General features: G+C 37.4%; 1 protein-coding gene across 1 annotated transcript in view; it reads right to left on the reverse strand.

Moving 5' to 3' along the window:
* DST (dystonin) overlaps positions 1 to 14,752 on the reverse strand; it is a 483,034-nt gene that overhangs the window by 99,718 nt on the left and 368,564 nt on the right. Inside the window, exons 49-54 of the mRNA XM_055329608.1 lie at positions 8,546 to 8,669; positions 4,883 to 5,091; positions 3,945 to 4,262; positions 3,308 to 3,474; positions 1,378 to 1,534; positions 327 to 453 (exon numbers count right to left, since the gene is read on the reverse strand). Coding sequence (XP_055185583.1) covers positions 327 to 453; positions 1,378 to 1,534; positions 3,308 to 3,474; positions 3,945 to 4,262; positions 4,883 to 5,091; positions 8,546 to 8,669 — 1,102 coding nt within the window. The remainder of the gene's footprint in view (positions 1 to 326; positions 454 to 1,377; positions 1,535 to 3,307; positions 3,475 to 3,944; positions 4,263 to 4,882; positions 5,092 to 8,545; positions 8,670 to 14,752) is intronic.

Consider the following 14,752-nt stretch of genomic DNA (forward strand, 5'->3'; position numbering starts at 1 on the left):
AAAGTAAAAACCAAACTGGAATCTGATCTTTTCTTTTCCCCAATATAATGCTCCTTATTCTGACCTAATTATATGGCTACATTTTAACTGTAGTCTCTAAGAAAATGAACCATAAAAGGGATTTGAAATTTGACTAGTACAGATACTCTTCCATGCGTGGAACATACTTTTAGGCCATGTATAGATGCCAACTTTCTTGTCACCCCCCCCCCATTGTATTTCTGAGGTTATTTTGCACATTAACTTAAAGACTAGGGGAAATGGACATAACATGGGTAGACCCAGTTCTTTGGGGGATCTGCCATGGATGTAAACAAAGCACATACCTGATTTCACTGCTGCTATTGCCTTTGTGGGGGTAGTCACAGCGCTGATTAGGTTACATAGTGAGATTCCACTGTTGTTTACTTTCTGAATCTCTGGTGTTTTTAAACTCCACTTTTCTTGTAATTTCTTGAGATATAAAAACACATTATTTTTCAGTCTTCATAATATTTTCAAAGTCACACATTATAATTCAATTTCTTAAACATATCTTAAAGCATTGATGACTGTGGATCTTGATTCGTGGGGGAGTGGATAGAAAAAAAGGCACCATGCCTAGGTGTTCCAACAGCCCAGGTGACTGTTAACACTGTTAGCGGTGAGAAGTAGGGTATAGTCCATCCTGCATTCTGGTCCTAGCCACAGAAGTCAGGCTATTTCTAGCTGTCATGGGTTCCAAAGTAACTGTCAACTGTCAGTCTGAAAACTGCACTTGGTGTCAGTCACGTCACGTGAAGAAATGTACTAGAAATGATTTTTTAAAAATGGGAGTTCAGAATTCTATGTAATAGTGAGTTTTAATCATCAAAATTTCAATGAATTTTTAAAAATATTCACACTCCACAAAGATGGAGTGGGGAAATTACCATAACTGCTCATAAGTTTTATGATTTGAACCAGATGACAAAAGATGTGTACACTATTTGTACTAGGGATTCAAATAACTTCTATCTTCAAATACTAGTTCCAGTGATATATCTGAGCTAGAGTTAAATGCTGAGTTGAAAAACAGGATCTTTTACATAATGTTATGAGAAATGGTATAAAAAAAATCACAAACTAGAGATTTGTTGGAGAAGAAAATTTGGGTACTAGGACAGTCAGCCACTCACTATAAGTACATTTCTTTTAAAAAGCAAATTAACTCAAAGTTTGGGCTCTTCCTCAAAAGGATTAGAGCTATGTCATAATTTCTAAATATCACCAAAATATACTGAAGATAAATGGGGATGTAACTTATGTGATATTAGATAAAAGGAAACCACTAATAGCCTTTTAACCCCTCATTCCTCACAAGGGCAAAGAAGAAACTAGTAACAGATAATGATTCACCTTAGTTTTTTCCAGAGATTTTTCTAAATCCTCTGCACCAAAAGAAGGCTGCACAATGGGAACTCTTTCTGTTGTTTCTTTTATCCATGACTTCAATGACTTAACAAGGACTTGGAAAGCATCCATCTGTTCTTGACAAGAAGACACAGCCTCTTTTCTAGATAACAAAAATTATTGAAGAATTTGAGCCACAGAAAGAAAATACTCCATAGGAATAATTACTAATAAATAAATAATTATTCCTGTATCAGGCTTACAATTAAGAAAAAAACTCTTCCCCATACACATTCTAACCATTGATAAAGGGAGGAAAGGACTCATAGGTGCGAAGTGAAATTAACTAAATAACTACTTTATTCCTTAGGCACACTCCATAGACAAAGACAATAGCAGTTAAGAAATCTGTAGTCCATATGGTAATGGAACTCTATACTGCTACGTAAACCCTAAGGCTATATAAACAGTTTTAACATTATTTAGATTCAGCAAGCTTTGATCTGTCCACTTTATATGGTGCTTAATGCCAGCAGGCATAGAACCAGCAGGGAAACATTTACAAATCACTGATTTGAGAAAAACATCCCGCCACCTAGTGGTTACTACGCAGCACTACAGTCACTTTAGTGGATGGATAAACCAGGTACTTCAGAAGGTACAGATTTAACTCTCCAAACATGACTGGGGTCCCAATAACTAAAGAATATTAATGATGACTGCCTCCCCCACAGATACTCAGAAAGCTCCACAGTGAACTAGATGGATCTTGCTGTAAACTAAGCACCATGGAGTGAGGGCACATGCCCAGCACATGAATTATGAGGACAGTTCCATTTGTTATGTGGATGGCATGTGGATGGCATGTGCACGTGTGGAATACTGGCACAGAAGAGTCCACTGCAGCTGGACTAATTACTGGTGACTATATGGTTTTAAAACTGAACCCTTCTGAAAATAAAAACAACCTAGGGTTTACCTAGGAAAATCAAGTATATCATTTCCATGCAATGTGAGTTAAATATTATGTGATAAAATGGAAAATGTAGCTCTGGAAGTAGTATATCTAGCACTCAAAAGTTTTAGGTAGAGAATTCTGAAGAAATGAAGAACAGGTAAAAGATGATTATTTTCTATTTTTGTAGAGTCTTTAGTAAAACTAGATATATATTCTATTTTTTTTTAAATTTTATTTATGATAGTCGCAGAGAGAGAGAGGCAGAGACACAGGCAGAGGGAGAAGCAGGCTCCATGCACCGGGAGCCCGATGTGGGATTCGATCCCGGGTCTCCAGGATCACACCCCGGGCCAAAGGCAGGCGCCAAACCGCTGCGCCACCCAGGGATCCCTAGATGTATATTCTAAACTAACATGATATCAGAAATATAAAAGTCTAATCACAAGGTTTATCTCTACACAGCTTTTTAGCTCAACTCAGGTGCATTCTCTTGTTTTTTCATGGAGTCATTTCTTATCCACAACTCTTTAAAAAGTAAACTATTTTACAAAAAAAAAAGGGTCATGAAAAACTATACTGAAATTATGCATAGTTTTTGAATTGAGCCCCAAAAGCAATGAACCATGAGCTATCTTTCAAGGTTATTTCTGCTTTTGCAAATAAAAATGTGGTCTTTGCCAAAGGCTTCAGAGACCATAATGATTTAGATTATTTTAGATTATATACACTACCACCACTATTTTTCTACATAATGATTTCTACTTTTGGTAAGAAGTATAAAATTCCTTTCCTAAATATTCTATCAAAAATGCACTTAATTTTAATAGAAAAAAATTATCAATATAAAAGCACTTACAAAGAGTAGCCCCATGCTTATTCCTGAGTTTTGTCTCAGGTGTTTACATAAGCAAATACAAATAATTCATTCTTTAATTATCAAGTAGACTAAAATCCACTAAATTCTTAAGTGGTGCTTACTTTTCTTTGATGGTAGTCTCCATTTCCTTGAACTTCTTTGACAAATTATTTGTTTTTTCAAAAACCAGAGCCTTATCACCTGGCAAGCCATGGCTGGATATCTCCTTCAAAAGACTGTGTAAAACTTCAAGATCTTTCTTGTGTTCTAAGAATTCAGAAGTTGATTCCTACAAAGCATTTAGATATTTAATCAATCTAAGAGGTTGTTAGATCTTCAGATGGCATTCTATCAAGAGGTATGTATGGGACCAGAAAGGCTTTACTTAGAATTTCACAGAAGAATGATCCTGCCTATGGCAGGTACTCTAAATAAACATGCAGTTAGGCTGTCTGAAAGAGAACACAGTAAATTAACTTAAAAATGCATTCTTTATAGTCTGACTCTTTGTGGGTGTAGCAGATGATACTTATCTTTAATATGTGGAAAGTGTACAAGGGAGAAATGGTTTCATTCCTAATAAGTGAGCTAAAGCTTTAAGAAGATGTATTTGGGATTTCTAAAGGAGGGAAGCATAGATCTTTACTAATCCATCAGCAATTAAAATGATGATTGCTAATTGTAACTCTAATACATGTAAAAGCTGGTCTGAAGTGTTCATATACTTGACCAACCTCATGAATATTAAGGAATACATACCTGCATATATTGAGACAATTCAGTAACATCTTTTCCTGGCACATCTGTCTCAGTGAGAGCCTGAGTTTTTGTTTCTAAAAATGTTTGGAGCTTTTCTGAGAGGTTCTCAAAGAGTTCTACTTTGGTTTTGAGCTCCTCCATTTTGGCAAGTTTTTCTTTGTGTTTATGACTTGCTTCTGAAAACCGAACAGACAAGTCCTTCATCTTGGCTTGCAGTGAGGATGCAGTGGATGGATCTGTTGTTTCCATAAATTTCTTCACTTTTTCATTCATGGCATTTATACTGCTCTGACGACCTGTAATATCCTGTTCCAACATCTGAAATGAACCAAATATTGCATGTGTTTTATAATGATGTTTACAAATAATGTCACAGAGTGTTAAAAAATGACCATCCATAACAACATAATCTTGAACAACCTGTGACTAAGGGAAGTTAACTGCTGGGGCTGACTGACAAGTCTGATTTGTCCCTTGAGGAATACCATCTCAAATCTCTTCAAGACACAGTGAAGAACAGCTGGCAAGTTGCCTGAGCAAGGCAGGAGGCGGCTGCTACTCAGCAACCCCTGGGATCTAATGGAGCCTAGGGATTATCCATGGTCCTAATTTTTAAAAGGCTAGACAACAACAAGATTGATCTGATTAACCTCATGTGCAGCTGGCTGAAGCTATGATAAACAAGATAGGACTTCTGTATGTGTAAGCCCTCTATAATGAATTACATTCATGAAAAAGTATACAAAGCTCTATCTACACTTCTTCAGGGAAAAACTGTTTTACACACATGTCTTGGTGCAAGCACTACTTTCAACAGTTACACTCAGGAAACCTCTCTTTATCAAGTTTATCATAAATTTACCCATTCTTGGAATTTTTTAACGTTTTTGCCCCCAACTAAAAGTGTCTTTTTCCCCCCCCTTTTAAATGTCACTTACAATGTTTTTACTGATCACATCCTGAAGAGCAGCAGAGTTTAAGGGCACTTGACCTTGCTCTTTCAGAGAATTTTCCACACTTCCCATCCAGTCCAGCATTTCATCCAGGCCATCCTGCACACTCAGCGAGCGGGTCAAGGTTATCTGAAGTTTTTCATTTCGTTCATTAATAGACTTGGACAGATCGTCATATCTCCCAACAATGTCATCTAGTCCAAAAAGATCAGGAAATGTTAACCACCAAGCTCTCTTTGTCCTATTCCTTTTCAAAAATTAACAAAGGCAAGTCATAAAATTTCCACACCAAAAATGGAAAAAGGAGTAAGTTTAACTGATAAATTCAAAATGCATAATCAGAGCACCATCTTAAACCTTAACAAAAGAAGAAAAAGATCTCAATGGAATATAAAATATTGAAATTTTTGTTAAAGATTTTATTTATTTTTACACAGAGAGAGCACATGCCTACACAAGCAGGGGTAGCAGCATGCAGAGTGTGAGGGAGAAGCAGGCTCCCTATTGAGCAGAGAGCCCGACATGGGGCTTGATTCCAGGACCCTAGGATCATGACCTGAGCCGAAGGCAGATGCTTTACCAACTAGGCCACCCAAGCACCCCAAAATTGAAATATTAAAAAAAATAGTTGATATATATGCCATCTGCCTTTGAAAATAGATTTTTGGATGCATAAACATCTGAATTACCCTAGAGAAATGTAATTGGTCTAAACAGCCAATCTTTAGAGTAAATGCTGGATTTACTGACATTTCAAAATAGCCAACTTGATAACTCCATGGAAAAAAAGAAAAAGGTGACAGTCATACACAACTATTCTCAAGGATAACACACAGCTATAAAAAGATTTATCAAGAATTAACTTTTACATATAAAAATTATCTCTCCCTTGTATGCAACATGCCTTCTCTCTCCCCTCCTCCCTCTCTCTCACACACACAAAAATATACTTAGGCCTTCATCATCCTTCACATTCTAAGCAAACCACTCAAATGCACAGAAACTGACAGGTGCACATTTAATGAGAAAACATAAATATAATGTGAAAATAGATAATGGAAGTTCACTTAAAATTAGGAAAGTTGAATTATACTTCTAAAATAAAAATAGATTTTATTTGAAAAATTTAATAGCAGACCAAAGGGAAAATAAATAAGGTTAACAGAATAATCTATCTCAGAAGAGATTAACCTTTCTTTAAATTCTGAAGATTTAAGATGCTAAAAAAAAAAAACAAACACAAACCCCAGATTGTTCTAGCCTAGTTTTCAGTCAACTCTAAAGTTCTGTATTTACATCCTACATTCTGTACTGCATACCTACAAGAAGTTCAAAGAACTTCCTACATTCTGTACTGCAGACCTACAAGAAGTTCAAAGAACAATTTTTAATGGATTAATCTCTCTCTTTCTCTCTCTCTGGAATAATCACCAATTTATCACTTACTGTCCAATAATTAGAAAAGTATTTTAATTATTTCTGAATGGTTAGTTGGATCTACTGTATGTTCAGTTAGCAGAAAACTCTGACCGCAAATCCCCTCTCTTCAAGTGAAACATTTTACATGCTAAACAGATTGCTCATGTTACCCTGCTGATGCAGAATCGCCCGTTTGAGAAGCAGCCCACATGCTAATTTGGCCCATGGAACACAATCTATATATATATTTTTGGAACACAATTATATAAGCAATATTTCTCTCTGATTGTTCTAATGTATCATGAGAAAACAGTTTGACAAATTTTCACTACATGAAGAGGTTTAGATAATTTAATGAGACAGTCATGTTCCTGTCACAGAACAGAATGAAGCCCTGAGAGTACAGACTGTGGGGGGGGGAGGTGTGCAGACAGGCAGGGGAATGCATTGAGTATGCACCAAGATGCTATCAGCAGACAAAACAAACACCAAGGTAAAATATAAGCCCTTCTTTGAAAGTCACAGGAAAAGACACTCTCAATTGCAGGTAGTGATTGATTAACAGGTGAGCTACTTCTCAAACGGGCGACTCTGTGCATCAGCAGGATAACATGAGCAATCTGTTTAGCCTTAATAAGTGATTTCTCAAGCAAAGACAGCTACTGTACTAAAATTAACACATTTTGAGTGTTTTTAGTTTTGTATTTCTTAGTGATAAAATATTGTCATTGAAGTGAATTCTTGCTTTTACTAAGTAAATATTATTTTAGAAGAAAAAGATACAGAATGAAATCTACTCTAAGACTGTTATTTTTATTTTAAGTGGTTTGTTTTCTTAGAGGTCAGATCTTAAGAGAAATTCTTCTACATCTTAAATATATTTTCACATATTCCTGGAAACTTATGCCAGATAGAAGTTTTAAAGTCTTAAAATAATGTATAACACATGAATTTTTAAGCTAATAAAAACAAAACTTTGTACACTTAACAATAGGAAAAATGTCAAATACCTCCACAAATAACAGAAACACATATAATACAGTCTTTTTTTCTCCTCCAAATCTCTATGTTTCAGTACTAATAGCAGTGGTTGCCAATGTGGGATGTCAAGATGGTACATTGGGATATAGGAACAAAATATTAGAACTTCTACTCTTATTTTTATCTCACACTTCAAAATTTTATGTTTTTTTATTTTATAATATACATAATATGATAAATAGTAAAATGTATATAGAACTTAAAAATATACATGCAAATATGAGGGTATATGCTGAAAATTATTTGACAGGGGTACATGATCAAAAAAGTTTAGACATCTAAGAATTAAAAAAAGTTTTCCTTTTGGAAAAGTGATTTTAGAAAAGCAAAGTTTCATCCTTCTCTTCATCTAAAATTCTGTTCAGTTTTTAACTCACACTTTCTTTGGTGTGAAACATAGGTCTAATCATCTTACAAAACATTACGTTTTTTATTTCACACATATATAATATATTTATATTATAAATATATAATTTATATATATTATAAATATTATATAATAACCTCAAACCACACATTAAATACTATGAAAAGCAGGAAAGTCAAGGGGCAAAAAATACAGTAAGACAGCAAACCTTTATTGATACCCCACTGTGCATTTAATATAAACTAAATACAATGAGTGGATACAAAGAATAACATGCAATAAAGCTCTTTTCTCAAGAGATGACTCTAATGCAAGAGGGCACAGAAGCACCACTGTAATTGGATACAAGTTTCTAGTATCACCAGAGAAAATTGGGGTAATCAGAGCCCTGTGAGACCACTCAAAAGCACCTAGAAAATGGAGAGATGGAAACACTGTTTTTAAAGCACATCTCTTAACACCATGCTCCTGCTTTCGACAAAGACCCCTCAGTGAATCTCTGTTGGCCATAGGTTTAGAGTCTAGCTCTGCCCTTGCCATCAGCCAAAAGAATCTTAAGTTCTACTTTCCGTGGTAAACATTACATAAAGAGTTTTTGTTCCATTTTCTAAAGATAAAAGTAAACTTTAAATATACTCTTTCCAAAGTACACAACCCCTGCTCCCAATATAAGTGCCTCCTCCCAGGTTGGGAAGCACCCTTTCACAATCAAAGGACATAAGCAACATAATATATACCAGTGAACTTGTTCTCCGAGCTAGAATAACTTCAGTCAGAGCAGGGTAAACCTTGAGAAAGCAAACAAGGAAATAAACACTTACCCAGTGTTTTCTGAATATGATTCTTCGCTGGAAGTAGAGATCCCCTGGCATCTAAAAGCACTTCAGCCGTTTTTTTCAGTTTCTCTACAGCAACCTGCTGATTTGATATCTGTCCTTGCAGAGCCTAAAGGATTGAATGCTTCATTTATACTCAGGACAAAATGACACATTTCCAATATTAAAAAAACTATTTACCGAATGATAATATTGGACATAATAATCTTTTCATAACTATAAATTTATACTAGAATCCTTACAATAAGACCAGTCATAAAGTAGTGTTAGCAAAGGCATCTGCCAGTCAGGATAATACAAATTTGGTCTTGAAATCAACTGTCAAGCATATATTCATGATACTTGGCCTGATTCTTGATCTTGCAACCCTCTACTAGCCTGAGATCTCCCTTCATCCCTACTTCAAGGTCTCTGATGATGATTATGATACCCTCAACTAACCACCAGAAAACAAAAACCAAAATCAACCTAACACCAAAAAAAAAAAAAAAAAAAAAAACAAAACCTTTGGGACTATTTGTGACTACAAGTAAGGAAATGATTAAGGGTTTCCATTTCAATACAAAGTCATATTTATTTCTGTTTATTCAACAAAAGTTACTTAACATCTAACAAATTAAAAAAAAAAAAACTTGCTGTGTCTGTAGTAATACAAAACCAAACAGACACAAAGCTCACCCACAGGGATCTTATGATCTACATCAGGAACTGATATGTGCTACTGGAAGCTGAGAGGAGGGCTAACTCGACAGGGAAATGATGGTGGTCCTGGGCTGGGTCCTGAAGAATGTGTGGACAAAGGCAGGTAGAAGTGGGGAAGGAGAACACTTCCCTGCAGAGTGAACAAAGATGCAGACAAAAGCATTACAGGAGAAGGGAGGGTCCCAATCAGTTGGAGAATGTGTATGAGTTAATCAACAGCAAGAGGACTGTGCAGCAAAAGAGTTTACATTCTATCTTGAAGAGTTGTTCAAGGATTCTGAGTATAGGTTGACATACTCAAAAGCTGTCTTAAGAGAAGGCTTTAAAAAAGAGAGAGAAGGCTAAAGTTGTAGCACTGTATGGGATAAATGACTTGGCTAAGAAATGAAGCAGAGACACCAGTTAGGGGCAATATCAGCAGTAACAAAGGAGAGAGGCCCTTCTGGGCTGGGAAGGCCAAATTGGTTACAGAGTTGGGGAGGGTCTCTTGATAAGTCAACTAAAGCTGTGCCATGAGATATGGTAGCCACTAACTACATGGAGCTTTTATAATTAAAAATTAATTGAAATCAAATAAAATGAAAAATTCAATTCCTAAGTTGTACTAGCCATATTTCAAGTCCTAAGTTGCCAAGGGTGACTAGTGGTTACCATACTGGAAAAATTATAGAGCACTTCCATTGTTATAGAATATTTTGTGGGATATCATTGCTTTAAGGGGCAGGAACAAGGGAAAAGAAGAGGCAAAAGAAGTATCCAATGTTTTTGAGCCTAGGTAATTAATGGAATTCGTAAGTAAAAGTGGAAGCAAGTTTAGGAGCAAAGGAGAGTCTGTTTGGGAATTTATGACCTGAAAGAACACTTAGGACTGTCCTATAGAAAAAAAAAAAAAACAGTAAAGTTGGAAATGGAGGTGACTCTGAACACAGGCTGGGACTAGACATAAAGCTCTGGTAGCTAAGACCCATGGTGAGACCACTAAGGAAGCAAGCACAGAAACACCAGAGGAGGAGGCCATGAGAAATCACAAAGAGTACTTATACTTAAGTGATGAGAAGGGAAAGAAGAACAGATGTAGCTTTTTTTTTTTTTTTCACAATGGGTCTGCCGCCAGAACAAAGGTGTCGTGAAAACCACCGCTAAACCTAAACCAAAATGGGAAAGGAAAAGACTCACATCAACATCATCATCACTGGACACATAGATTCGGGCAAGTCTACCACTACTGGCCATCTGACCTAGAAATGTGGTGGGATCAACAAAAGAACTATCGAAAAATTTGAGAAGGAGGCTGCTGAGATGGGAAAAGGCTCCTTCAAGTATGCTTGGGTCTTGAATAAACTGAAAGCTGAACGTGAACGTGGTATCACCACTGATCTCCCTGTGGAAATTCGAGACCAGCACATATTATATGACCATCACTGATGCCCCAGGACACAGAGATGTTATCAAAAACATGATTACAGGCACATCTCAGGCTGACTGTGCTGTCCTGATTGTTGCTGCTGGCGTTGGTGAATCTGAAGCAGGGTCTCCAAGAATGGGCAGACCCGTGAGCATGCCCTTCTGGCTTACACACTGGGTGTAAAACAACTAATTGTTGGTGTTAACAAAACGGATTCCACTGAACCACCCTACAGCCAGAAGAGATACGAGGAAATCGTTAGGAAGTCAGCGCCTACATTAAGAAAATTGGCTACAACCCCGAACACAGTAGCATTTGTGCCAATTTCTGGCTGGAATGGTGACAACATGCTGGAGCCAAGTGCTAACATGTCTTGGTTCAAGGGATGGAAAGTCACCTGTAAAGATGGGGATACCAGTGGAAACACACTGCTTGAAGCTCTGGATTGCATTCTGCCACCAACTCGTCCAACTGATAAGCCCTTGCGTCTGCCTCTCTAGGAAGTCTACAAAATTGGTGATATTGGTACTGTCCCTGTGGGCCGAGGGGAAACTGGTTTTCTTAAGCCTGGTATGGGGGTCACCTTTGCTCTGGTCAATGTTACAACTGAAGTAAAGTCTGTTGAAATGTACCATGAAGCTTTGAGTGAGGCTCTTCCTGGGGACAATGTGGGCTTCAATGTCAAGAATGTATCTGTCAAAGATGTTCATCGTAGATATGTGGCTGGTGACAGCAAAAATGACCCACCAATGGAAGCAGCTGGCTTCACGGCTCAGGTGATTATCCTGAACCATCCAGGCCAAATCAGTGCTGGATATGCCTCTGTGCTGGACTGTCACACAGCTCACATTGGTTGCAAGTTTGCTGAGCTGAAGGAAAAGATAGATTGTTGTTCTGGAAAAAAGCTGGAGGATGGTCCCAAGTTCTTGAAATCTGAGGATGCTGCCATTGTTGATATGGTTCCTGGCAAACCTATGTGTGTTGAGAGCTTCTCTGACTATCCTCCTCTGGGCCGTTTTGCTGTTTGTGACATGAGACAGAAGGTTGCTGTGGGTGTCATCAAAGCAGTGGACAAGAAGGCAGCTGGAGCTGGCAAAGTCACCAAGTCTGCCCAGAAAGCTCAGAAGGCTAAATGAGTATTATCCGTGATACCTGCCACCCCAGTCTTAGTCAGTGGTGGAAGAACGGTCCCAGAATTGTTTGTGTCAACTGGCCATTTGAGTTTAATAGTAAAAGACTGGTTAATGATAACAATGCATCGTAAAACCTTCAGAAGGAAAGGAGAATGTTTTGTGGACCATTTGGGTTTTTTTGTGCGTGTGTGGCAGTTTTAAGTTATTAGTTTTTAAAAATCAGTACTTTTTAACAGAAACAACTTGACCAAAAATCTGTCACAGAATTTTGAGACCCATTAAAACAAAAGTTTAATGAGGAAAAAAAAAAAAAAAAAGAAGAACAGATGTAATCAGGGAGATGGAAATGCACCCAGAATAATTCTCTCCCCAAAGGTTATAGGAAGAGAGAAAATGGAAAAGGTTAACAACATAATTTGCTTCAGAAAGGATCCTGTAATCCTAAATTTGCCGAATAGAGGCCCACATTTCTCTAAGTACATGCAGCTAAACAGTTAAAATGAATCGAGAAGAGGTAGACCCAAGAACCACAGACAGGTCTTCCAGAAGTCTGGCCCTGCATCTCTAACACCTCTGACATATCTTTGTCCAAATGGGCTGACTGTCCACACGGGCCCCATGCTTGGCTTTTACTTCCCTGGAGCTACTTGAGCTCCTCTTCCAGTCTCACATTTGGATTTCAAATTCAAATTCCCATATGTCCAACTATAGATGAACTCATCCCTGGCCATGGGCCCAGGTTTCCAACTGCCTCTTGATCATTTCCATCTGGGTATAAACCATCACCTCAAATTCAAAACGCTGAATCTGAACTCATTATGTCATTCCTTACACCTGCACTCCTCCTGTTGTTGTATCTCATGACCCAAGTAGTAACTCTGAGGTTCCTTCTAAACCCTTCCTTAACCCTCCTTTCCCCATGCAAATCCACCATCGGGCCCTGACAATTTTACCTGCTTGCTGTGTTCTTAAAAGCAGACTTCTGCCCTGTATACTAGATTACTGCACTCAACTGAAAAAAGCATCCTGAGCTCCCCACCTCCCCTAATATAGTCCCCAAATGTGTTCTATCTAAACCTGACTATATTATTGCTCCCCTCTTTAAAGTCTTTCAGTAGCTTCCTATTGCCTTTATAAAAACAACAGACTTGAGCATAAAGGTCTGATGACATCTATTCCTAATTGCATCTTCTATCTTATCTTCTTCTACCTAGTTCCAGAAATGTTCAAAAACACAGCTGTTTCTTAGCTATTTGCTCACATCTCCATATACTAACCTTCTCACATAGCCTATTCCCCATCATCTTGAGCCTGGCTTTTGTTCATCCTTTATTTTTAAAAAGATTTTATTTATTTATTCATGAAAGACACACAGAGAGAGGCAGAGACATAGGCAGAGGGAGGAGCAGGTTCTCTGTGGGGAGCCCAATGGGGGACTGGATCCCAGGACCCCGGGATCATGACCTGAGCCCAAGACAGACACTGAACCACTGAGCCACCCAGGAGTCCCTCTTGTTCACCCTTTAACAGTCAGCTGGGAAAACTTTCTCCTCACCCCTACTTTGTAAGTACTCCTTGCAAGGTTCATCAATACCCTATGAATATTACTGGATTTGTCTCTTAAAACTAACCTCTTTGAGAACAAAGATTTCATTCTATTTAGCTTTCTTTTATCACCACCCAGCAGAGTGCTTGGCACCTAGTAGGCCCCAAGAAAAGTTTCTAGAAGTAGTATATAAATGAAAAGTAAATAAATTAAAATATCAGGTAGAAGTTCCAAAAAGATCCTCTTCTGTTTCAGCTTTCATTTCAGACTAAAACAAATGCTTACAGCCAATGGAAAAAATTTCTTCAACTAATTTTCATATTCAAGTAATTTAAATGACATAAGGACAGCACATATATGTCAAAAGGCCCACCAACCTATGGCTAACAATGGATTTGTGATCTGTATACCAGACCCTAAAATTGTCCCAAGAGGCCAAAGCATCTGTATCAGAGAAGATCTGTCTAGGAAATTCTTTCACAGGTTTACTCACAGAAAGTACAAAAAATTCCTCAAGATAGAAACTTTACGTAGAACCAGACAGAAGTCCAAGCCACAGAAACAGTTTGCTTGTATTGCATACTTATTTAAGAGATGGAATAAGATTATGAATACCTCCAAAAAAATTTTTTTAAATGTGAGTTCTCCAAGGGGAGAGGCATGGTTTTAACATCTTTGTGTCTTCACAAAACCTAAGAATGGGGCTAGCACAGAAACATCTACCTAATAAATATATGTAAAAGTTAGCATGGTTCTACAAAAATATCCTATACCGAAGATGGCCCTACCTAGCATCCTAAAACTTAGAAATGGATTACAAAAGAAGCATTTTTTCTTCATTTCTTTTTTTCAAAACAGCCCATACTTTTTTTCTCCATAATTAGGTTCAAGAGACTCAACAGCTTTTAGCTCCTAGTATGTATCAGGTTATAATTTAACTAGAACAGTGCTTTTATAATACTTTAGAATAAAACCACAAATTAAAATACTCATAGGGGTACTGTATATAGCTTTTAATGGGTTTTAATGAAATCAAAACATAATAAGGCATCTGTAACAGGGAATACTGAATGATTATGACCTTGGTCTCCTCGCCTAGATCAGAAAAGTGTGAAATATATAAAATATATGGAAGACTCCTGACTTAACAATATTCCTGAGCTTAGTGAAAGCCCAGAAGGTCGACACCGTCAGTCAACATGATCTAGCTCCATGCCTAGTGCCAAACCCAGGCATCTAAACTGGTCCCCAAGTCCTGTATTTCAGTGCCTCACATGGTACTAAAATTTCTTTTGTCCACTGATTTTCCTGGAAGCAGAGCTTGAGGAGTGCCATTAAAGTTCAGTGGTTAACAGACTGTTGACAACACAGCTACCAGTCCTTTGAATAATAATGCTAACAACAAT

Source organism: Nyctereutes procyonoides, unplaced genomic scaffold, assembly GCF_905146905.1.
Source record: "Nyctereutes procyonoides isolate TBG_1078 unplaced genomic scaffold, NYPRO_anot_genome, whole genome shotgun sequence".
Lineage (NCBI taxonomy): Eukaryota > Metazoa > Chordata > Mammalia > Carnivora > Canidae > Nyctereutes > Nyctereutes procyonoides.